This window comes from Melanerpes formicivorus, unplaced genomic scaffold (assembly GCF_026170545.1).
Source record: "Melanerpes formicivorus ecotype bairdi unplaced genomic scaffold, bMelFor1.0.p_v2 SCAF_2, whole genome shotgun sequence".
NCBI lineage: Eukaryota > Metazoa > Chordata > Aves > Piciformes > Picidae > Melanerpes > Melanerpes formicivorus.
In genome coordinates this window covers 20,579,681-20,603,365 of record NW_027142354.1, presented here as the reverse complement: position 1 = coordinate 20,603,365, position 23,685 = coordinate 20,579,681, and the positions used below count along the sequence as shown (strand labels likewise).

General features: G+C 38.8%; 1 protein-coding gene across 1 annotated transcript; it reads left to right on the top strand.

The window, feature by feature from the left end:
• The first annotated feature begins 1,243 nt into the window (after window positions 1-1,243).
• WTAP (WT1 associated protein) lies at window positions 1,244-23,456 on the top strand. Its single transcript, XM_068152660.1, has 8 exons — window positions 1,244-1,504; window positions 5,201-5,238; window positions 5,337-5,392; window positions 8,433-8,491; window positions 10,598-10,725; window positions 16,039-16,217; window positions 20,940-21,094; window positions 22,245-23,456. The coding sequence occupies exons 2-8, from the start codon at window positions 5,209-5,211 to the stop codon at window positions 22,826-22,828; spliced, it is 1,191 nt and encodes a 396-aa protein (XP_068008761.1). The 5' UTR covers window positions 1,244-1,504; window positions 5,201-5,208; the 3' UTR covers window positions 22,829-23,456.
• The last annotated feature ends 229 nt before the right edge of the window (window positions 23,457-23,685 follow it).

The following is a 23,685-nucleotide window of genomic DNA, read 5'->3' as shown; positions in this document are numbered from 1 at the left end:
CAGTAATGACAGCTTATTTTTCAGTTTTAAAATGAGGTAAGACTACAAAATAATTAATTCAAGCCCTCTGTTCTCGTGGTCACTCATCACACGATCCTTAGCCTTTTTTAGGTAACCCTGTCAAAGCATTGGGTTTCAAAGTGCTTGAAGTTTTCACCGAAAAAAACGTGTGTATTCATATAGAAATGGATGTAGGGCCATGCGCATTGGATGCTGTGGTGAATATAGTCTGGTATCAGGAAGGGTCATTTGAAATTCTGAGCACATCGTCACCACTGATGGAGTGAGTGACAATCAGTTACACCTGTGCAACTCAATAGACTACTTTAGTGCACAGAAGCTGTAGAACTCTGCTGGCAAGAGGGGAAGGCATTTACTTGTTCTAATAGCATTGCTTCGGAAACTGTGGATAATGAGAGAGATACATTTGATGGTATCATATCAGCTCAGTATTAGACTGCAGTTAAGGACAAACAGTATGCTTTATTCTTTATTATTCCCAAGTGCTGAAACTGAAGTTTGATTTCTTTAGAAAGAGCTAGCATTAAGTTCCGTTTCTCTGATGATACTGACTGATCCGGGTTATCCATGTGAAAACGTTACTTCCCAGCTTGAAGAATGAACCACCGCCATGCCCGGCGCCCATTCTGCACGTTAGTAACTGCTACGCACGGTTTTCTTTTCCAGAGATGCCACCTCTCCCGTCAGCCTTCCAAGAAGGCGCCAAGCAGCTTTCCCATTAAGCTCGCGCTGCTCCCGCCACCCCTGCCCGCCAGCCGCTTTCACAGGCAACGCGCAGGCGCTGCACACACAGAGATGGCTGCACTCCCTACAGTTCACGCAGGAGCTCACACCCCAACCCCTCCAGCCCGACGCTGGAAGGCGCAGGCGCAGCGCCCGTATTCTTCCCTCTCCTCTCCGGTGCCCCACGCCCCGCCGTGCGCTCCTGCCTGCTGCCTCCTCCCTCCCGCCTGTTTAACTGACAAACTTTAAATTAACGTTGAAATACCCTAAGGAAACCCTCGCAGAGGCATCCCGACACCGCCTGCCGGCGGGGCGGGTAACAAGCTTCCTTAAAGATATCTCCACAAAAGGGGGCAATGCGGGGGTCGAGCCTCCTACCACTGAGCGTCTATGCCCTGTCACACTACTGCGGCGGCTCCTGCCGCCCTGCACTGGCTGCGCACGCAGCCCCCCCGCCTCTAACGTGGGGGACGGCTCGTGGGCGGGGCAGCCGGGCGCTCATTTCCTCCTCGGGCGCCATTTTGTAGCGCAGAAAATCCGCAAATAAAGAGCGGGCGGGAGCGGCGCGCGCGAAGGAGCCCCGGGTCGGGGGGACACGGCGGCGACCCCAGGTCCGGAGCGCCGATCCTTGTGGAGCTGGTAGTGGGAGTAGAGGTGGTGGCAGGCACGAGCAGTGGCGGCGTTTCGCCCTCGATGTGACAGGCGCGGCCCAGGCAACTGGTGTGCTGGGAGAGCGAGGCCTCCGCATCGCGGGCGGGAGGTGAGTGGCCGCGCGAGCGCTCCTCCCTGTAGCCGATTCCCCCCCCGCCCCCTTCTCTTGGCACTGCTGCCGTCCCTCAGCCGGAGGTTGCTGGGCCCGCGGGACAGACCGGGCACCTCGCGGTGCCAGGGCTCCAAATCCCGGCAGTGGTTTTATCTCTTACCTCAAGCTGGGGGAGGAGCGGAAGCACTTAGAGCCATTTTGTGCGAGGCCCGGAGTCCGGCCTGGCAGCTCGGTTGGGATCCACCTCCCCCAGCCTTCTGCAGACGCCACGCCGGGGTACGGCCGCCGCCACCTGCCCCGGGGCGCGGGAGGCCCGTGTCAGCCCCTGTTGAAGATGAGCGAGGGTGGCGGGGCAGGCAGTGCCTGAGCTTGGCGAGGGTGTGTGGGGGGGCGGTGGCAGCGGTAGCAGCGGTAGCTGGGCCTGTCAAACACCTGCGGTGAGCCGACCGGCCAGCGGCCTGCAGCTGCGCTTGGCCCGGACGACGGCGTTTCGCTACTTGTAGGAGGGTGGCAGAACAAGGCCCAGCTTCAGGCCGCGGCGGCTTTTGAAGCGAGTGTGAGGGCTACTCTGTTATCTTTAAGAAGTTCGATTTTATTTTTTTTTTTCTCGTGTGGTGGTTTTGGTTTTGTTGTGTTTTTTTCCTTTTTTCCACCCCTCCATATTTCGGAAACCCGGAACTTAGGAGGGGCTGTTCTTCACGGAGGTATTTTTCATATCGTTAAAAAATCTGGCAGTTACTTCATGTATAACTAGTAAAGCAGCATACATGATACTGTTTTGTTTTGGTTTTTTTTTAAATTCTTACATCCTATGTTTTTAAACATTATAGGAAAAGGTGTACTGGAGTTCCCAAAATAAAATGTAGCTTCCCCATTTCACTGCTTTCCATATTTAAAATGCCATAAAAGCCTAAAACATGATGAAATTATGTAAAAATTCTTTAGTTGCCTGTGACAATGTTAAGCATGCAGTATAGTTCGATATGCAGGAGTGGTGTGTAGCAGACATCGCTTCCCCAAAATCATGGAAGTGCTTAGTTATGGTAGTACAGTTAAGCTGTTTGTCATATAAATCACAAAATATAATTGTGTTAGTTTTAATAAGTTATAGAGGAGTATAGTTTTTGTTGATTCTTATTGTGGAAAATAGCACTTCATCATGCTCTTGCAAAATATTTCTGATTTGTGTAGATCTCATCTCCTTTTTTAGAGGAGAGCCAGGTAATGAGAAGGACCTTTTGCTGTAAACTACTTGAAAAGCTAGGGTATTAAGAGTGAACTTTCCATTGTAACGTTACTGTTTGTAATACAAAAACTCATTTCTTAATGAGCAGAAAGCTAAGGCAAATCACTGTGACAGCTGATGTCGTCGGCCTAATGCTCGTAACGTTTCTGAAAAATGCTGAGCACAACAGTAGTAATACATAGCAGTAACAAATTTCTAAGCTTTTGGTAGGTTACAGTAGGTGCCAAAAAAGCTGTTGCATGGGAGTAGTGAGGTGGAATCGACACATAGAGGGAGCGAGCACTGGTGTTTATCTGTAGATTCCTAGCTTCTCCAAAATAACCTGTAAAATATTTTTTAGCTTTTATGGGGTGCATTGTTGGGTTTTTTTGGTGTGCACTTCTATCACTACAATTGATAATAGGTGGCAGTATGGTAATAACTTCTGTAATGCAGTGGCCTGTAACTTCAGTCATCACTTTTGTGCTCTTGTCTGAAAGCAAGAAATGGCTTTGTAAATGATGGTGCACAGGCCCTCGAGGTTACGGTAGCCAGGTCTGGTGCTGCTGTAGAGAATTCAGTGCTGGAACTTAGTCTACCTTGTATCTCCATATATTACACTACACTTACGTGGAGCATCAGCCATTAATTGTATGCTGCTTTGCAGCCGGCTGGACAAGTCTCTGGGGAAACTTGAGGCTTTTGGTATTTGTATGTTTCTGGTACTTTTCTGAAGAACATGAATTCTGTCTTGGTATCATCTGTGCACATTTCAGTTGGTGTCAGCTGTAGCTTTGTGGGACATCTGAAAAGCTTATTTGTCTCTGTTAAGGACTTAAAACTTGTTGAGATCTTACAGACTGCTTCCAAGGAGTGAAGGAATTAAAAAAATCTTTGGGAAAATTTTAGTAGGAAAAGTAGGCAACCTAAATCCAGGTATCGTGAGCATTCCCCTGTGTTTATCTCAGGTTGTTTTGTGCTACTTTGGGCTACTGAGTTGTGCATCAGTGCTTTCTATCAATACCCTCTTATGCTTGAAAATATTTAAGGTACGTTTTTAGTAAAAGCCTGAAATAGGGAGCTGCATCCAGAAGTTAAAGCAAAATACTTTGTAACGTGTCTGTGAGATGAAAAGTTGTGGAGGGTGCATTTTAGCCTAGGGAAGTGCTTAAGTGCCTGTGTTACCAAGACTAGCCACAGGAAGCTCCCACTCATCAGTGAGATGCTTCTATTGCATGTTTTTTGAAGCCTTTCCATGGGTTCTAATGTCGGTTTTTATTTTATGGTTTCATCTGTGCACTGTACTTGATGCAGGGTTTTTTGCATGTGGCGGGTTGGGGTGTGTGTGTGGTGTGTTTTGTTCTGTTGAGTTTTATTTGTTTGTTTAAACTAGGGGCCTGTTATGTAGAGTGTTGTGTATTTGTGACTAGTGTAGACGGAGGAGACTATCCCTCATTTGGCAAGTAATTGTTTCTTGTTTCTCTTACTGACAAACAGTTTTACGATTTTTATCTTAGGATTTGGAAGAGTTAACTTAGTTCGTTTACTATCTGTGGGGAAAATACCTGGTCTGTAAAATTATTTTTTTGAGAAAATACTTAAGAGTGTTGGTTTTGTGAAGCTGAGTGTTCACAACCAAGGAGCTCATATACATTGTTATATGTGCATTGCTGCAGTTTTACAAACTTTTTATGTTTTATAAGCAGCTTTTCTGTTGAAAAGTATATTTCAAAGACACGTGCTGCTAGCAAATGTTGTATTCATTTTACTTGTATGCTTATAATATTTTCAGTTGTACTATTTTTGATAGCAATCATTGTAGAAAATAGTGTGTATTATCCTTTTGAAGTAAGGACATGTTCTGAAACTCAAGGCATGAATATTTAACCTAGCACAATGCAATCCTGTTATGCTGCATACACACAAGAGGAATTTGGTGTACCTATTTGAAATCTTACTATTCTTAAGTAATCATGCAGGTTTAAAATCAATTGTTGAATACTTGTTTGTTAGAATCATAAAAGTAATAGAATAAATACTTGGAAGATCATGGAGTTTTGACGTAACCCAAGCATTAGTGGTAAAATTCACATTTTTTCCCCAAGACATACTGAAGTAGTAGTGTCAATTACTTTCCTTAGACCTTGATTAACCTCTGCCTTATAACATACAATGTTTAATAGAGCACATGCTAAATGTCAGTTTGATCTAAACATATGGACAAAGTTTGGTAGTTTTGGCTAGCGTTTTAGTCAATTTCTACAAAAAAAATGCCTCTGACTTTACAAGTTTGCTGCTGTAACCTGATTAATGTTGCTTCGTACTCTAGCTCTGCATTGTGTGGAACAAATATTTCAGTAGTTTTAAAAAAAAGAAGTAGAAATACTAGCTTCTGACTTAATTGTTTCATGTATGCTTGCAACTACATTAAATAAAGTTTTGTTTTGTTTTTTTACCTCCTCCTTCAGAGTTCACAATGACGAATGAAGAACCTCTCCCAAAGAAGGTATGTTTAAAAATACTTTTGGCTTTACCCCCCTCCCCCCCCCCCCCTTAGGTAATCATGACAGCTTGATAAGTTGTGCTTTTCCTTTTTCTCCATAGGTTCGCCTTAGCGAAGCAGATTTTAAGGTTTTACCTAGAGATGAGCTCATCCTAAGGTAAAGTAAAAAGCAGGTGAACTTTTAATGGAAAGATGTGACCTAACTCTTCCATTGTTTTTAGCATCTTTGTTCTGAAAAGCTCTTCATTGTTTCTTTTGTGAAGTTCTCACCTTGTCCTGAATATTTTTATATAATAGTTTGAGGGGAAATGCCTTTTCCAATGAACAAAATTTTGTAATGCATGAGTAGGAGTTTTTATTAATTTATAACTTCAGAAGATAAGATTCACATTGCTTGCAAGGTAGCAAATTATTTTTAAACAGTAGAAAAATGTTAACTCCTTACTTCACAGGAAATTGTAGGTTTTCTTAGTTTACACACTTGCTTTCTCAGCACATTCAGAACTTAATAGTAAAATGTTGAAATGAAGTTTTTATTGCCTAGAACTTGCATAAAACGGAGTCTAGCCATCTTTTTCACCTTTCGGGAAAATTCCTGTCACTGTGGAAAAAATAATAGGCATCCACCTGCTAAAAGAAACTGACTCAAGTGACTTGCCCCTGAATTTCCTGATTTATAAACGAGGACCTAACTGTGCCAGGCATCTGTGGATCCTTTGTTTACCTGTTGGAGTCAATAAATGTACATTTTGGTAAACTGTAGCTCTTTTTTTAATTTTTTTTTTTTTTGGTATGCTAAGTTACTGGCATTACTAACATATCTCAAGTTAAATGTTGTTTCATAGAGCAAAGACTAAACTCTAAAATGCTTTTTAAGGTACAGGCATCTGCCATCACCTTTCGCATTTTTAGGTACTATGATACATTTTACCTGTACAGCTGCACTGGTAAAATGTATGTAGACAATACTAATACTTTTTTTGTCAGTTCTTGTGCTGCGACTCCCAGTGTCACTGGGTTCTTTTTGTATGAAGTACATAATTTAGGTTTGCTCATTTTAACTTCTTTTGGCTAAACATGAGTGGGATCAACAGTAAGCCTTTCAGTCTGGCCTTTTGGGTAATTGCTGCTTGTCTTGTTGCTGTGGACTCACCTCTGTTTTTCCTCTTCTCTGTAATGCATTAGCTACTTATCTTGACTGTGTAAGAGTTCTATAAAGAAAGAAGAGCCAGAGATGTGATAACAATGTACTCCCTGGGTCATAGCTGCAAATCTAATCAGTGTTGCCCTGACCATTCAGCCTCATGTTTGGTCTTGAAAACACTGAAGCATCCAGATTTACAGAAGCAGTTCAAGGAAATATGGTGCTTTTACAGAATTTACTCAACATGCTTACAGCCAGTCACTATGGCACCTGCTAAGTGCTTATCGTTTTTCTGGAAAAAGTGAACCCCAGAGCTCAGTATAAAAAAAATGGGTGCTCAAAGAGAAATAGTGGTATTTATAGGGGTATTTTGAGGCCATGTAGTCTTAGTCTGCTTGATATTTTTAGAGAATGAAGGGAATTGATAACCTACGTAATGCTGCTCAATTGCTTTCCAGTTCTTGTGAGGCAGTAAGGAGCCTCTTTTATGCAAATTGAACTTGAGGCTGTCTTCCTAGTTCTGTGCACAGCTCTGTCTTGTTCTTTAATGCCTTTGCAAGTAGCACTGTAGTGAAACTTCAAATTGTCAATGTTTAGCCATCAGATTATTGACAAACTTCTAAACAAATTACAAAGTAAATACTGAGTAGAAATGAAATTGATTGGTGAGGCAAAAAGCTGGCTTTTAACTTCTTTTTCTCGACTGAAGGTCGCCACTGAGCTGCCTGAGTCCCTTACAAAGATACCAGAAAGGGCAGTATGGGACAGGCTGGTCAAAGCAATTCTCATGTTTGCTTAAACCAATGCATCTCTTAAGGCTGTGTGTGTGAAGAGAACTCTTTCTTGAATCTTTTAAGAAAGGCTTCAGTCTTGATGTCAGGCCGTAAGTTCCCACAAGCTCTTTTTTAAAAGAAGTTGTTGAAAGTATGTGCAAATTCTTAAATCTTTTAACCAAAAACTTTTTTATATCACCATGAGTGTTGATTTTTAGCTATGTCTATTAAAAAAAAAGTTTAAATTAATGCATATATTAGGTGTAGATGAAACCTTGTGAAAAGGATATATAATATTCAAGTAAAGCAAAGTTGTTTACCAGAGGGGAATGCTTTCTTCCCATGGTTGAACGTGTGCTAGTAGTAGCCTTCATATTTTAATTGCCATAATTTGGGCAGGAAGGAGAAAAATTCTGTCACTACTGATTTTTTTTTTTAAGAAGTTTCTTTTACTAAACCTTACAATGTATTTAGGGGTAAAACCTTTTTTCCTGAAGAGCCTGTAAAGTGAGCTAGCTGGAAAATGCTTAGATGAATTTGTTTCTTGACATGGAAATGTACCATTGTGAGGAAGACACTTAAGTACTTTAAAAACAAACAAAATCCCCAAACACCATCCTGTGAACTTTGGTATGGTATGTCACGCTAAACGTTACTGTAGACTTTATTTACTATTGGTTTGATGGTTTGTATTGGATGCAATGCTGTTGTTACATGTGAGGTTTTCTGACCGCATGAATCACTTAACATGCCTTCAAAGAGTTATTAAACTGTTTAGCTTCTGGTTGACAAATGTAATCAGAGTGTATGATCTTGATTTGAATGAGCTGGTGTAACTACTTAATGTAGACTGCCAGTTCTAGTGTATTATAATACATTTCTGCTTGTCTTGTTCGCTTGGTAACAACGTTATCTTTGTATTATAGTTTCTGTTAGGGAATTCTGTTTAACTTACTCTACTTTGAGAATGAGATGTATTTTAGCTAATTTACACAAGTAACTAATAGGTGCTTGAACACAGTAAGTTTTACAATGTCAATTCTTAAGTATTGTAATTCACAGCTATCTTTTTATCCTTGTGAGATACAAAGTGGATGTAACTATTTCTAGGATTTAAAGCCTCTTTATTGAAACTGAAGTTGCCTTTTATGCAGTTGTACAGTTCCCCCTCGACATTTTCTGATGGTGATGAATTTGTGTTCTGAAAGTTTAGTAATGAGATGCCTTGATTAATATACTGAGCTTCAGAAAACTATTTGTTCTCTTTGTCTCTTTGATAGGTGGAAACAGTATGAAGCATATGTGCAAGCTCTGGAGGGCAAATACACAGACCTTAATTGTAAGTTAAGTCAGGTTTCAAAATGGTATGAGTTAACTAAATGTTTGTGTAAAGCAGAGTGTACAAGTAATGTCTGTGCTTTCTAAAATTAGAAATAAGAGACAGTAATATACATGTCAGTTTTTTGTTAGAGAAAAGACCCTGTTTTTTCTAGCCTAAGTTTTCAACCTTTCCTGACCTGTTCAGCAGCTTGCTTTCTGTTGCAGATGTTACACAGTATCTGAAGTCTATTCTTGCATCTGCAGGACCACTTGTACTGCTGGGGGAGGAAGTTTCAAAACATAATTCCACTAAAGTGCATTTTCAGTTCTTTTCCCTTAGAAAGGAAATACTTTGTGGCTCTGCCTTCAGCAGTTTCACAGTATTGTAAAACACAGGGAAGCAGGGGAATGTTTTGTAGAATTAGTGTCTCAAATGAAACACCAAATAATATTTTCTGGTTATGCAAATAATTTGATTGTCAGTAGTACATAGTCTTTAAACCTTGGTCTGTACTTCAGTCTTTTGAAAGCGAATATGGGAAAAGCATCCTATTCTTAAATGGGAAATGCAGCATAATATATTCTGGAAGTGACTGAACTTCCCGTCCTGTCACTTGTAAAAATTGTTAGTAGCCAGAGATGGGCTTGCCTTTTTCTGCTCACCTTTTCAGTCTAAATACTGGAAGAGTTAGTACCAATGAGTTCAAAGGGTATTTTTCTGCTAGTCCCAACAGATGTCTTCTCTTTACTCCGTTGTTACATCCATCTTCTATGGCCATCTTTATAATGTTTCAGTTTTGGAAAGGCTAAAATACAGCAAATGTAAGCAGTCAATTTCATTTTAATCTCAAACCATCCCTAACAGAGATAAATAGAAATTCTTATATTTTTAGTGTCTTAGTTTTGGAAACTAATACAGGCTGTAGTTAGCAGTCTTCTTATCTGCAAAAAAAATTATTTAGAAATTAATTGTCTGCAAGCAGTTCATTCTCAGTTTACATTTGCAATTGGTCATTCTCAAGTAATTGGAAAAAAAATTTGCAATTATTCCAACTTTCCATCATTATATACTTGACAAGTAGCAGACTGTATGTATACTGTTTGTATCAGACTGCTTCCCTCTATTTCTGTTTTACAAATCTGCTGTGCTGCCTTCTCTCATTTCATAAATGTTAACAGATCAGAAAAGTTCTGTCATTTATGAAGTTCTCAAATGTCTTGCTGTTTACTCATGAAATGCTGTGACTAGTTTGAGGATTGACCACAAACTACACTGTTTTACAGACTAGATCAGTTTTTGCCCATGTAGATTTCTCTCCTCTCCTATCTTGGCCTTAGAAATTGTTGTAGATAGCAGGACAGCTCAGTTAGACTTGATCTTAAAGGTCTTTTCCAACTGAAACTATTCTATGATTCCAACTTCCTGAGTTTCAGATTGCAAGTTGGAGTACTAGTTGGTTAGACAAGCAGTTTAGAAGTTATTTCCTGTATAAGCATGGAAATGTTTTCATAAGTTTAGAAAGCCTTAAGGAAGGATCAAAAAGATGTATCACAGTATCACCAAGGTTGGAAGACACCTCAAAGATCGAGTCCAATTTGTCACCACAGACCTCATGACTAGACCATGGCACCAGGTGCCACGTCCAATCCCCTCTTGACCATCTCCAGGGATGGTGACTCCACCACCTCCCTGGGCAGCCCATTCCAATAACAAATGACTCTCTGTGATGAACTTTCTCCTCACCTCGAGCCTAAACTTCCCCTGGCGCAGCATGAGACTGTGTCCTCTTGTTCTGGTGCTGGCTGCCTGGGAGAAGAGACCAACCCCTTCCTGGCTACAACCACCTTTCAGGTAGTTGTAGAGAGCAATGAGGTCTCGCCTGAGCCTCCTCTTCTCCAGGCTAAACAATCCCAGCTCCATGTGTTTAAAACCAACTTCTGTCAGGCTATTCTATTAGTGATATTTTGACTTTTTTCCTGTTTCATGCTTGTTATAGTTGTCAGTTGTCCTTAATTCTGACTTCTGTTTATTAATTTGTTTTTTAGATTGTTTTAGCTTTCTTCAAGTAATGATTCTGAGTGTGTGCTATAAAACATGCTTTTTCTGTATTATTACTTGTAATAGCTAATGATGTGACGGGGTTGAGAGAATCTGAAGAGAAACTGAAACAGCAACAGCAAGAGTCTGCCCGAAGAGAAAATATTCTAGTCATGAGGCTGGCAACTAAGGAACAGGAGATGCAAGAGTGTACTGTAAGTATTTAGAGAGGATAAATGTTTTCAGAATAGTACAGGAATATTAGCTTTTGAGACAGTACCCCTGTACTTTGGGTTTTGTATATCTATAGCATCACATTTTTTGTGCTTAAAGAAATGTGGATTCCACTGAATTAGTAAAGAATACTTAATACTTCTTAAAATGTTAGTTTTTTTTGGTTGATTCTCATCAGCAGTTGTGCTTAGAACCAAGCTAATCCTTGCATAAGCCATACTTGCTTGCTTCTAGCATTTATCAACTGTGCATGTTTACCAAAAATGTTACTTCTGACTGTCACTGGATGCAGGAACAAATTGAAACATAAGGATAAGGTCGAGTTTATTTGGTTTCATTTAGGAGGTTTTAGACTGATGTTTACAATAAATTTGGATAACAAAGTATTTGTAAGCTTCCACATCCATTGGGTGAGGTAAGGGAAACAGTTGCTGACTTTGATTGCAGAAGCTGCTCTTGGAATTTGGCAGATCTTCTTGGGATTTCTAATGTTCTTTGTACAGAATACCTTTTTTGTGGCTGCTTGTTTCTCCATTATTTGTGTGGCTTTTCTGTGACTGCTTTCTTCTGTGTTTAGTTTTTATTTTCTTGAAACTACCTTCTGCCACTTTTTGACTTTGGGTCATTTTTTGGATTACTTAAATAATTTTCACCTGCTGCTTTAATTTGGCAGTTCCTGAGAGACTGTCAAGACTGTTAAAAGCTTCTCATTTCTAGTTTCTGTAATATAGTCCTGAGGTCTTCTCTTACGAAAAACACAAGCTCTCTGCAAAAGTAATGACTTAGTACTAGCTCTGTACACAGTATTTTCACTGCTCTTAAGAGTGTAAGATTACTTTAGTTTGTAATAAGCAGTGAGGGAAAGATAATTGAAATTTCTTTTCAGTGACAAAAAAATGAATTGCAGATTCACTGAGCTTAAAAGAGTCTTACAGTTTGCTTAGTCTGACCTGCTTGCTCAGAGCAGCAGGATATGTTGGACCAGATTACTAACAACTGTGCACAGTTTAGTTTTGAGTATCTTTTAGAATGGGGACTCCAAAACATCTATGGGTGGCCTGTGCTAGTGTTGAGACACTGTCACAGCATAGAAAGCATTTTCTTACACTTAAATGGAGTTTCTTGTGTTTCAATTTGTGCCCATTGCCTTCTGTACTTGTGATGGGCACCAGTGAAGAGTGTCTGGCTTCACCTTCTTTATTCCCACAGTAAGGTGTTTATGGACATTGATATGATCCTCTTCTCCAGGCCTAGTGCTCTCAGCTTCTGTTTGTATGTTGGATGCTCCAACCCCTTAATCATCTTCATGGCTCTTCATTGGCCTTACCCTAATATGTCCATATCTTTTCTGTGCTGGGGAGCCTAGAACTGGACCCAGTACATTAGATGGCTCACCAGTGCCAAGTGGAGAGGAAGGATCACCTCCCTCAACCTGTTGGCAGCACTCCTAATGCAGCTCAGGATGCCAGAGAAGATCTGTTCTGGTACTATACCACAACACTTTCCTAGTAGTAAGACTACTAGATTGATTGTGTTTTTCGTGTTAATTTTAATGGTAAATTCTGTTGTGAGGAACAGGAGCTATAAGCATGAATTTATTTGGGTTTTTTTGCTTTGAATTTCTGAGCCTGCAGCTGAAAAAAACTGCTTAAACCCCCCCCAATAATTAAGTCTTTCACCAAAACCAAGTTTGTGTGTACTGTTTTCACCTTTGTTCCTATTTCTAGAAGAATGAATTAGAAAAATTTCAAGTACTTAAGACTATGAGTTTTGACAAGATCATGAAGACTGAAGATTTCTGGCTGTACTTCATTACAGGTGTTTATAGCTGTGATGCACAGGCTTTCCAGAACATGTGTTTAGACTGGCTTTTGAAGAAGTCTTGCTAATGTCAGTGTACTTAAAAAGAGAGGGAAAACAACCCAGTGAAAAGAAACAAAACCACACCCACCCATGTGGCTTACATTTTTACAGGTATTGATACAAGGATTAACATCAGTGATTGTAATCTCCTCCCCAGTGCATGGAGGCAGAAAGATGCATCCTTGAAGAAAGTGGGTAAAAGCTGTAATGAAGACATCAAAACTGTTTTCAGGATTTAATGCATACAGTTTCAAGGAGCTCTGAAGGACTACTTGACTTTGTATTGTGTGACCGTTTTAGGCTGTGCCTTTAAGAAAGGGACAGTGCTGGGACACTCTGGCTACCTATTGTTAGATAGTTGTGTGGGTTTTTTTCTTACAATGAAGTAGCAAAATAATGCTGAATGATATGCAAAGATAAGTGATTGGTTGCTAAATCACTTCATAAATGAAAACCCCTATTCATTATATGACAAGTTATTTGCTGTGTCTAATTTGTAGTCCCTAAAATAAACTTATTTTTAACATAAAAATTGTTTAGAATCCATACTTACACATAAAATACACCAATGACATTATTTATATGTAAATCTTTAATGCTTCCTATCACTTCTTAACAAAAATGACTGAACATCTGTGGTGTCAAGTTTCTTGAACTTCAGCTGGAAGGGTTCAGATGTTTACAAGAATGTGAGAAGCAGAGGAAAACATTACTGTCTGTCTTAAAGATTAAAACCAACCCAGACAAAACTATGCACAGCCTTTAAATAGACTCAGTGTTCTGCTGTTTTAGATTAGAGCAGAGAGAAGTCTAATACCAAGATTTTCGTGCAGTTTTGTGAAAATTAATCTCTTTGTCTATCTGATGGGCTTTTGAAAAGCACCAGTGAATGTGTACTTTAATAGCCAATAGGCATTTCATGTGTTCAGAATGGATGTGTCCTGGTGTCTGCCATTCAACAGGACTGTTCCTATATACTCAGCTCTGGCATGAAGTTGGTCTTGACTGCTGGCAAACTCTCTGCTCCCCATTCCTTGCCACCTGGAATATCAACAGGAGGAGACGTATACCAGATGTTAGAGGGATCAAGAGAGGCTTGGACTGGCTGAACAGGAAGGTGAATGGAATAAGGAAGTAGGAGGAAGGGTTAACAGGCTTGACCTTGCTTTGTTAGTGGCAGGTTGTGATTACAGGAGGTTGCGAGGTTTGGGTGGATGACAACAGGTGAGAGAACTCTGGAGTTCACAACTTGTGGGCCAATGGAGAAAATTTGAGTTGGAAAATCTGGAGGAATGAATGCAGTTTGAGGTGGAAATGACAGATGTTCAGCTGAAGTATATTCTTCCTGTAGTGTTGTTTTATAAGTGACAGTTGAGGTGTTAACATCATACCTGCACAAGTGCTCTCTGCTTGACTTGGGAGTGTGAGCTAGACATAGCAAAATGAGACTAAGTAACTGACATGGGTCAGAATCAGCTAGGTCCTATGAGTGTTTAGCGCATATATGGCCTGAGTGAGGAGCAGGAGGCAGCAGTTCTTTGTGTTGTTGATGCAGGGAATCTCAACAGTTCTTTGAGAGAGCTGGGCCTAGGTTAGAAAAGAAACGCTGTTTTTTTTTCACTTCAGTGATGCTTGTCTATGTTGGGAATCATGTTGCTGTAGGATAATTATATTCCTGGAATAGGTTGTCAACCACAGCGTCTGTGTGTGTGCAGACATCTGTTAAACTAGGTGTTTCACCCTCTGCTAGTGCTAGCCCTCACAAAGAAGTGACAAGTTGCTGAAATTCTTGAAGTAGTGCAAGTGTCATTTGAGTGAATAAAGATAAAGATGTATTTAGTTTGTTATCGGTGTATTTGGTGAGCAACATTTTGTACATTCAGTGAAGCAAAGGACCTTTGGGGTTAAAATACCATCCAATAATGTTAGGATAACACTAATTTGGACTTCCTGTTTCTAAATAAGTTTGTAGGTAAGTTTGAGTGCTTCGTTTCTTTCAAATTTATGTAGTGTGGTATTCCCTCTATTTCTTACTGGACACATCACAGTTTTGTCTGTTTAGAACTTAAAGTATGATGGTTATTTCAGTTGTGTGGTGGGGTTTTTTTTCCTGAAGTACCTAAATATTTTGATAATACTAATGTGGAGATAATGGAAATGTTTCAGTTATTTCCGTACTTTTGAAATAAAGTCCAAGAACTGTTGGTGCTTAACAGTATATATGAAAGCATGTTGTCCACAATCAAGAAGTGGCTGAAGATTGTATTTTTCATCTGTTTAATTGATGTTAATATTTATCAGTTTTGTTTTAAAAAAATAAATACTCAAACTTGTGTGATCAGTCCCTTTGCAAAAAGGTTTAGAAGCCTGTAAAAAGCTATGTAGTAGCTGCTTTAAAGTGTTACTTTCCAATAATAGCTGTAATGTTCCATAATAACTTTCACTGAAGTGACATGGAAATCACATTTCTGTTTTAAGCAGATACTCTTTGTGTGTATATATATTTTTTCTTTTTTTAAAATTTTACTGCAAAAGAGTGCAGGCATACACAAAAAAAAAAAGGGAGCATTTGAATGCTGCAGTCATTGCTTTGGGAAATGTAAACTGGCATGTAGCAAATTGACGCAGAGAGATGAGGGGAAAAAAATACCAGCCTTGAAAGTTTATGCTTGGCAAGGTGGTGGGATGAAGACTTGGATGAATATGCACATTGTGGTGGGTTAAAAATTCCCCCCAACATAAAATTGCCAGACCAGCCCAGTTGGAAGCAAATGAAGCTGTGTTTACAAGCAAAGCTACAATCTAAAATTAAATGCAATTAATATGTACAAAATTGACAATATTTACAATTTATAAATTGCGCAAGAACCCCCCGGACAAAACCAGGGGGCTAATAATAGCTTCCCCAATCCGTGTCCCCTTCCCCCTATCCCCTTGTCCATAAGGGACAAGAGAAAAAGCAGTGTTGTTTGTTAGTACTTAGCCACAACAAAGCACAGCCAAGTTCACCGAAGCCAGGAGAAGCACCAGCTGGAGTGGAGGAAGTGAAAAGAGAGAGTTAGTTTACATGCCTTAAGTTTTATGTCTGCTGCCTGTCCAATGGGATTATTTAGAACTTATTATTTTCCTTTTTACACCCAATGGTGATTTTTTTACATTCCCTTACTTTCTGTTCAATATCTGTGGAAAATTTTCAAGGCACAGCCTGTAACTACCGTGCACATTGATAGGGTGTGGGTGGGCAAAAGTGATATTTTGATTATTGGTTTTCTTGTGTGTGGTGTGGTTGTTTTATTTTAAGGCAGGGTTAAAAATAAAATAGTGTTGAAGGAAAGTGAATTCCTTGAATAACTAATTTTATTTGTATCCAAAAAGCTTTAAATTTTTTGTTTAATGTTGCATGAGTAACAGTCTTTTCTTATTTTATGCAGAATCAGATTCAGTACCTCAAGCAAGTCCAGCAGCCTAGTGTTGCGCAACTGCGATCAACAATGGTGGACCCAGCCATCAACTTGTTTTTCCTAAAAATGAAAGGTGAACTGGAACAGACTAAAGACAAACTGGAACAAGCCCAAAATGAACTGAGTGCCTGGAAATTTACGCCTGATAGGTAAACAAAACAAATACTCCCCAGTCAAGACTTCCCTGACAGTCCCACTACGAGAATGCTATGGTGGGACAGCCAAGTACTCGTTTCCACACCAAGACTCAGACGTTTGAGGCAAAAGCCACATTCTTATACTGTCCAGCTTGTAATGCTTAATGTAAAACTTACCAGATGAACCTTGTGTTTCAGCTTTTTTCTCCCCCTTTGCTTCAGAGGCCTGACAGCGTCGGACTATTCTGAAGAAATGGCCATCTTCGAAAAAAAATCTTTTCTAGAACATGTAGACATTTGCAAAATTTTCTATTTGAAGAAAATAGAGGGAGAAACAGAAGTCTTAAGTCTGTGGCACACTGTGTCTACAGACAATTTGAAGGAGAGAAAACCTAGAGATTAAAAATCATGAATTGAACATGTAAAATTCCCGTAAAATGTAGAAGTGGAATATGCTTCGCTCTTAACCTTGAGCCTAGTGACGTAGAGACACTGTCAGTCAGTTTTGCCAATAAGACTGTGGACTTCCTGCTTGTTCACTGAACTGCTGGGTCAAAACTCGATGAGGTGAATTTTGCGCTAAAGAGTTTACTTGCTAACCAGTTTTGAATAGCCATGAGAGTGCTATTTGATACCACAACAGTGGTAGTGTACCCATTTGACTGTTCAGTCTTTGGGCTCGAGCACTTGATGGAGCCTTAAGTCAATGTTACTAAATAATGAAATGTTTTCTGAATGGTTGATAATACTGTGGATACCTCAAAATTAGGACTGTACGAAACTATCTAATTGCAGGTTTAAAATTGTTGGAAGAAATATATATTTGATCACAACTAGCATGTATAAGCAAAACTAGTTGTGATAAGTATTTCACTGCATGTTTCCATGCAGAAACAAGATTTTTTTTCAGTCTTTTATATTGAGAACTGATCTCAAATGCTCAATACAGAAGGCACACAATGGCAGCTGTCTTCAGTGTTGGTGGGGTGTTCTAATTACTTTGTACACCTGGGTGTTTTTGTATTGCACTTCTATATAAAATGTGCCTTGAAATAGTTGTAATACATAGTTCAAGGAACACTACTGGTTATACTATTGTATTGTGAAACTCCTGGGATGAACGAGAATTGAACAGGGTGTTATTTCTGCATTGTCTCGTTCTCTGAAAACAAAGTCAGTATTTTAACAAACCAAAAGAATGCATGCATTTTCCTTGGTCAAATCAGTGAAAGAGCCTTTGCTACTCCATTGAAGCCTCTTCTGTTGTCCTGAGTTACTTGCAAGAGTAACAGTCTGGGACAAGTGGGAGTGCATGTCTGAGGTGTGTACAGTGAAATGCAGATTTGGTATATAGTGTTTTATGTGTCTTGGGTTTTTAGTGAATTGAGTTCTCTTTAGCAATTTGAGGTTTTGATATTTAAAACACTTGGGCAACACTTTATGACTCAGTCTGATCCCAGAAATTTCAGTTTTAAGTTAAAAACAACAAAAGACATCCAGCTGTCACAGGTGATACATTTTAAGTGCTTTGATTACTTTTTATTAAGATGATACAACATTTTTGAACTCAGAAGTATCTTAACTGTGCTTCAGATGATTAATGTGGGATTGAAGCGTAGTGTATTTATGCAGATACTTTTTAATGACTAATGACTTAACAGCAAAAGAGAAAAAACAGAAAACCTTTACATTTTTAAGTGATACATCTGGATTGATTTTTCTGTAGCGGTATCTAAGATTTTAATGATCTAGAATCAAAACAGAGGTAAGCCTTGCATTAATAAACTGTTAACGTGCTATCAAGCTCTTTTGTAAAGCTCACTGTAATGTGTGGATAGAGGCATGCCATGCAGATTGCTTGTTTAACTCAGAGTTCAGAAAATTACTGAATACTTCTAGACACAGGTTGGTTGTTTTTTCAGTCCTCAGGCTCTAAATATGCATGTACAACTGAGGAGAGACAAATAACTTTGCAATTTTCAAAGCAAAAGTCTGAAAAGAATTTTGTTATTTCTGTAGCTACAATATACCCTGATATGCATCATAAAAAAATCATGAGTCAGTGATACGAATGTGTGATCCATATATGCAGTAGCTGGCATATAGAGAGATAGAGTTATTTTCTGGTTGGTAATTGAAGCTGTCTTCATTAACTGGGTTAAGATTTTACCAGTATTTATTTCTGGAAAGGTAAAGAAATGATGACTCATGTAAAGTGTTCATGGAATTTTTTCATTCTCTTTGCATCCTCCCCCTTCTGCCCAGTAGCTTTAATTATCTATCCTTGTATGCAACTACTACTCTTAATTTATCTGACCTAGTTTTTGAAACATAGTACTCCTGTTCAGATCCCTAACTGGTATTCTTGGGGTAACTGGTTAACTACAGCCCTAAGCAGGGCTAATTCTGGGCCTTAACTGTAGATAAGTATGAAGAGCCTAATCATTGCTGATATCTGGAGGAAGAAATAAAAGGGCATATAATCAAAGGAATGATTATGCTAGGCCATTTCAACCATCATTAAACAGTATACATTTTGATTAAAAACCAGTAAAAATGTAATTTGCAGTGAACCTAATAGAACAAATGCTACTCTTCTGAAATTTAACCACTTGCATTCTTACAGGTTTTGTTGCATGTGTGTTCAAGAACATTTGTGAAAACAATGCCAAAGTTAAATTTTACAGCTAATAAGAACTATTTTAATAGTTACTGGGTTTTATATTCTTGCATGTGTTGTCTTTTTAGTAAATTGCAAGGGGAGATTACTTGGTGCCATAGTAGGCCAGAACATCTGGAAAAAATTTGATGGGAAGAAATAGCATTATAGGTAACTATGCAAATTTTTATACAGGTAATAAATATTTTACATTTTGGCAGGAGTTAACATGAAGAAATTAATGGGATTCTAAAATGGTCCCAATTCCAAGGTAACTGATACTTGCTAATTCTAGAGCTGACATTGTTTTGTGAAAGCGTTAAATGACTTAAGCACTGTGAACTTCCTTCAACTTGTAGTGATGATTACAGTAACAGGAATTTGCAAATGGCTAAAAATCGTTGCATGTCTGCCTAATAACTTTTGGGATATCTCATTGGTTATCTCCAAAGCGGTCCTGCTTTACACAGAATGAACATCTCTAAGGAAACTTGCATCTTAAGTATGTGACTTGGACTGTATTAGGTCAGCACAATTTAAACTTCAAGGACCTGGCATTGGACATCACATCAAGAAAGAAAACAGGTTACTGCCTTTAGCAGAGTTTCAGGCTTCCAGGACTTTACACAGCCAGATTCCTTCTGGAGCAGCCCATCTGAAAGATTTGGGAAAGTCATTCGGAAAACGTTAAATGGGGCAGAGTTGGCAGAACTTTAAAGCTGTCTAAGGCTTGAAAGCTTGAAAAGGTAGTTAAGGAAATTATTATTTTAAATTCTTTTGGTTGGGTATTTTGGTTACAGGAGAGAACCATGGCTGTGATTTGTAACAGATTTCTTTCCTGTTCTATTTTTTCAGTCCTCAAATTCCTTCAGTCTTTGACAGTTGTTTAAAAGCAAACAAAGTAATGCAACTCCTGCCATTGAATTCACAATAAACCTATTCAAGATTGAGTTGTTTTTTTTTTTTTTGGCAGAGCTTACACTTCTGTAGAAGAGGACAGCTTCATTATGTCCTGAGCCTATTAAAAGGAGAACTGTTTGTGGTTGCTATCCTGACTTCGGCAGACCAAGAGCTTTAAGGACTTTAATTTTTCTCTTTTATGGAGTTGGGTGTATTGCCTATATATTAATTTGCATACTACTTCCTATAATGCTTTACAATGCAATTTTTAACGTAAAGATTAAAGATGTGTGATGTCACCCATTTACTAAAGAAAATCTTGTCAGTTCAAAATACTTCTTTTACTGCCTGTTCTCCATTTCTTTCAGAAACTGGACATCCTAATGATCATTACTTAGAATCTGAAATCTGTCATTCTAAAGGAAGTAGATAAACAATATACTGTCTCTCTTAATTTCCTGCCAATTTATAACTACATTTTACTTTCTCATCACCATGCAAGATATGCTTAGGAAAAGCTGACCATGGAAGTCATGAAACGGCTTGTGTACATCACTGTCAAGTATACAAATTGAATTGAAAAACAGAGACCTAATTTTTTTAACGAGTACCTGGACAGCATTCAGAAGAATGTCTAAGCCTTCTAAAGAAAAATGGATGTCACTATGAAAAATGAACATGGGATTTAGTAATTCCACCCAAGCAACTTACTTCTCTTCACCCAAACTGAATTACTAAATTTTACCAGTACAATAAATGAAGAATTTTCTGTTTGTAATTCAGTTTACATGTGTGATTTCTATGCAGTACCTGATCTCTTGAAGTACAAGGCACATCTTTAATCAAGTATTTAAATTCATTGAGAATTAGCACATGCAAGGTTGTGCATACTTATAATCCAGATGTTGGTAAAAAAAAAGACAATATGCTTATTCATATTTGCAGTAATAAAACTTAACTTCCACTTTATGGGACAGCGACAGAAGATCAGCCGGCATTGGAACAGCATGTGGTAACTATAGGGAGACTTTCTGCTATGACAATTATGTTGAGGCATAATGTTCCTTGAATTGTGACATGCAGAAATTGCATCTCCATTTTGTCTGTACTGTGCTTGAGGAAGAATACTGAAGGTTTTGTATTCATTTTGTGATAGATGGCTCTTTCCTTTGCAGTCAAACAGGCAAAAAGTTAATGGCGAAGTGTCGAATGCTTATCCAGGAGAATCAAGAGCTTGGAAGGCAGCTGTCCCAAGGACGTATTGCACAGCTTGAGGCAGAGTTGGCTTTACAGAAGAAATATAGTGAGGAACTTAAAAGCAGTCAGGATGGTAAGGGATTGTTTTAAAGAAAATGGAAGTTGCCTTGCACTTCTGCTAGTTTAATTTCCTGATGATAAAAATATTGTAAAAACATTTTTGCCTGAATGAAAGGGCAATACCACATAAGGTGTGAGAATTTTAAATCTTAACTGGTAGTCATAGTTTAAAAACAAACATAAACCCCACAGAGACAAACTTAAATTTTGAAGACTGGTGGGATTTGCGGCTCCAGTAATACATCATTGAAGTTGATGGGCTTTGTACTGTAGGTCTTGTTTAGACTTGGTGAATTGTGAGGTGAAACATTAACATTGCATAAGCAAAGCATGCACTGAGAACAGAATGGTTTTTATGAACTCTTGACTCATCTTGAAATTACTTTAAAAGTGTGTTTGTATTGTTTAAAACAATGGTCAAGCATAAGAAAAGTGTCTGCTTTTAGATAGCTCAGATAATCTAAAATTTCATTATTTAGTTTGGTGTGTAAGATAGTGTAGATTTGATTTGGCATTATCAAAATCTGATGTTCCTTCTAATTTTTTAAGGGTAGAATCCACCCTCCACAAGATTGTATTTTTCAGAAAGTACCAGTATGAAATAATATAACTAGAATTCTGAAAGAAATCATTCTTTCTGTACTGACATGCACTATTACCAGCACAACTGCTACCTTACTTCACATAAAGTCCTTTCAGTGTCCAAATATGCAGGATTCAAGGAATTAAAACAGTAAGAGCTGAAACTCCTTTGAAATGTAACCAAATTTTCTTTGTCACTGAATAGGTTTTTGTAATTCGGATTATGTACAGTTGTGGTTTGTGGTCACTTTTACATTATTTGTGCTAAGGCTTTATACTTGAGTAAAACTATATATATGAGGATCTACTTTGCAAAATACTTACTGTTGAAATTGACCTGGTTTTCAAACATTGTCCTTTCTTGCTCAAATTAATTTCTTGCATATTTTGAGTAGCAGTATTAAAAAGTATGTAGGTTTCCTTCAAAGGTGGAGCATCAAAACTAGTGCGTACTTAGTGGCTGAAAGACTGTCTTAAATTTCAGTCTAAAATGTTGTTACAGAAATCAAATTATTTTGTTTGAGATTAAATCTATATATGGACTATTAAGTATTTGCAACACATGTGTTTTCTTTATATAGAATTGAATGACTTCATCATCCAGCTTGATGAGGAGGTAGAGGGTATGCAGAGTACCATTCTAGTTCTTCAGCAGCAATTGAAGGAGACTCGCCAGCAGTTGGCACAGTACCAGCAGCAGCAGTCGCAGGCCTCGAACCCAGGTACCAGCAGGACTCCATCTTCTGAGCCTACAGACCAGGGAGAGGCTGTGGGTAAAGATTGCAGCCGACTGGCAAATGGACCAAGCAATGGCAGCTCCTCCCATCAGCGGACGTCTGGGCCTGGATTTTATAGGGAGGGTAGCGGCACAGAAGATGACTTCCCAGCTTCTCCAGGGAATGGTAATAAGATGTCCAACCACTCTGAAGATAGAACTGGTAGAGGAAGTGGTAGCTACATAAACCAACTCAGTACTGGGTATGAAAGTGTAGACTCTCCCACTGGCAGTGAAAATTCTCTCACTCACCATTCAAATGACACAGACTCCAATCATGATCCTCAAGAGGAGAAAACAGTGAGCATGAAAGGTAACAGAACTGTGGGTTCTCGTCATGTCCAGAATGGTTTGGACTCCAGTGTAAATGTGCAGGGTTCAGTTTTGTAACACTTTTCTGCAGCATTTTTATACAGTGTCATTTAAATTGGGAGAGGATACTGTCCAGAAGCTGTTTAAATTAGTGCATACTTGTCACAATTTTGCCTTTTTGTGGGTTTCTTTTTGCTTCAATACCTCTGCCACTTTGGAAATTTTAACAGTTAATTACATTGAATGTTGCTAAAAGGACGTTTGTGTAGCTCAAGTTATTTTTATATGAGTTAATGTGAAATGGAAATTACTTCCTTAAAGTGTAACATAAATGATGTCTGTACAAATCTGTGTATATCTAGAACCTGTGCTGTGTAAGGGCATTCTTACTCATACTGTTATACTTGCACCACCTTCAAGATTTGTCATAATAGCTGTGGGTTTATGACTGCCAAGTTTGCCCAGTACAGTAGTTTTATCACTAAAAGATGGACTTACTGAAGGAGTCCTGTAGTAGTTTCAGTGTTAATTACAGTTTTTCCCACCATACATCTGTGCATTTTCTCCTTAGGTGACCGAATGTTTGAATTGTGTGCATAGTTACTCAGTTTTTAAGAACTGTTGTATCCTGTTTATGCATATTGCTCTGTGACTCCAATTATCTTACCTGTACTGACCAAACCTAAATAAACTTTTAATAATGTAATTTCCTCATTGTTTTGCATTGGCTTACATGGCTTATTTGTATGCAGTGTACTTGCCTTTTTTTTGTTCCAGTCATTTGTTTGATACAACTTAGGCCATGTACCTGAAGTTACAGGTGTATCACATCATACTGATTTTGCAGCTGCCTGAGTGTGCTTATTCTACAGGCTTTGTCTTTACTGGCAGATTGGGAGATAAGAAGCAGGAAGGGGGTGTGGGAGAAGGGTGGA

Bases quoted from the DNA above. Each gene is read 5' to 3' on its own strand.
- WTAP (XM_068152660.1), top strand. From the start codon at position 5,209: ATGACGAATGAAGAACCTCTCCCAAAGAAG. The intron at 5,393-8,432 runs GTAAAGTAAAAA...TCTCTTTGATAG, and splicing joins AGAGATGAGCTCATCCTAAG to GTGGAAACAGTATGAAGCAT. The intron at 10,726-16,038 runs GTAAGTATTTAG...TATTTTATGCAG, and splicing joins AGGAGATGCAAGAGTGTACT to AATCAGATTCAGTACCTCAA.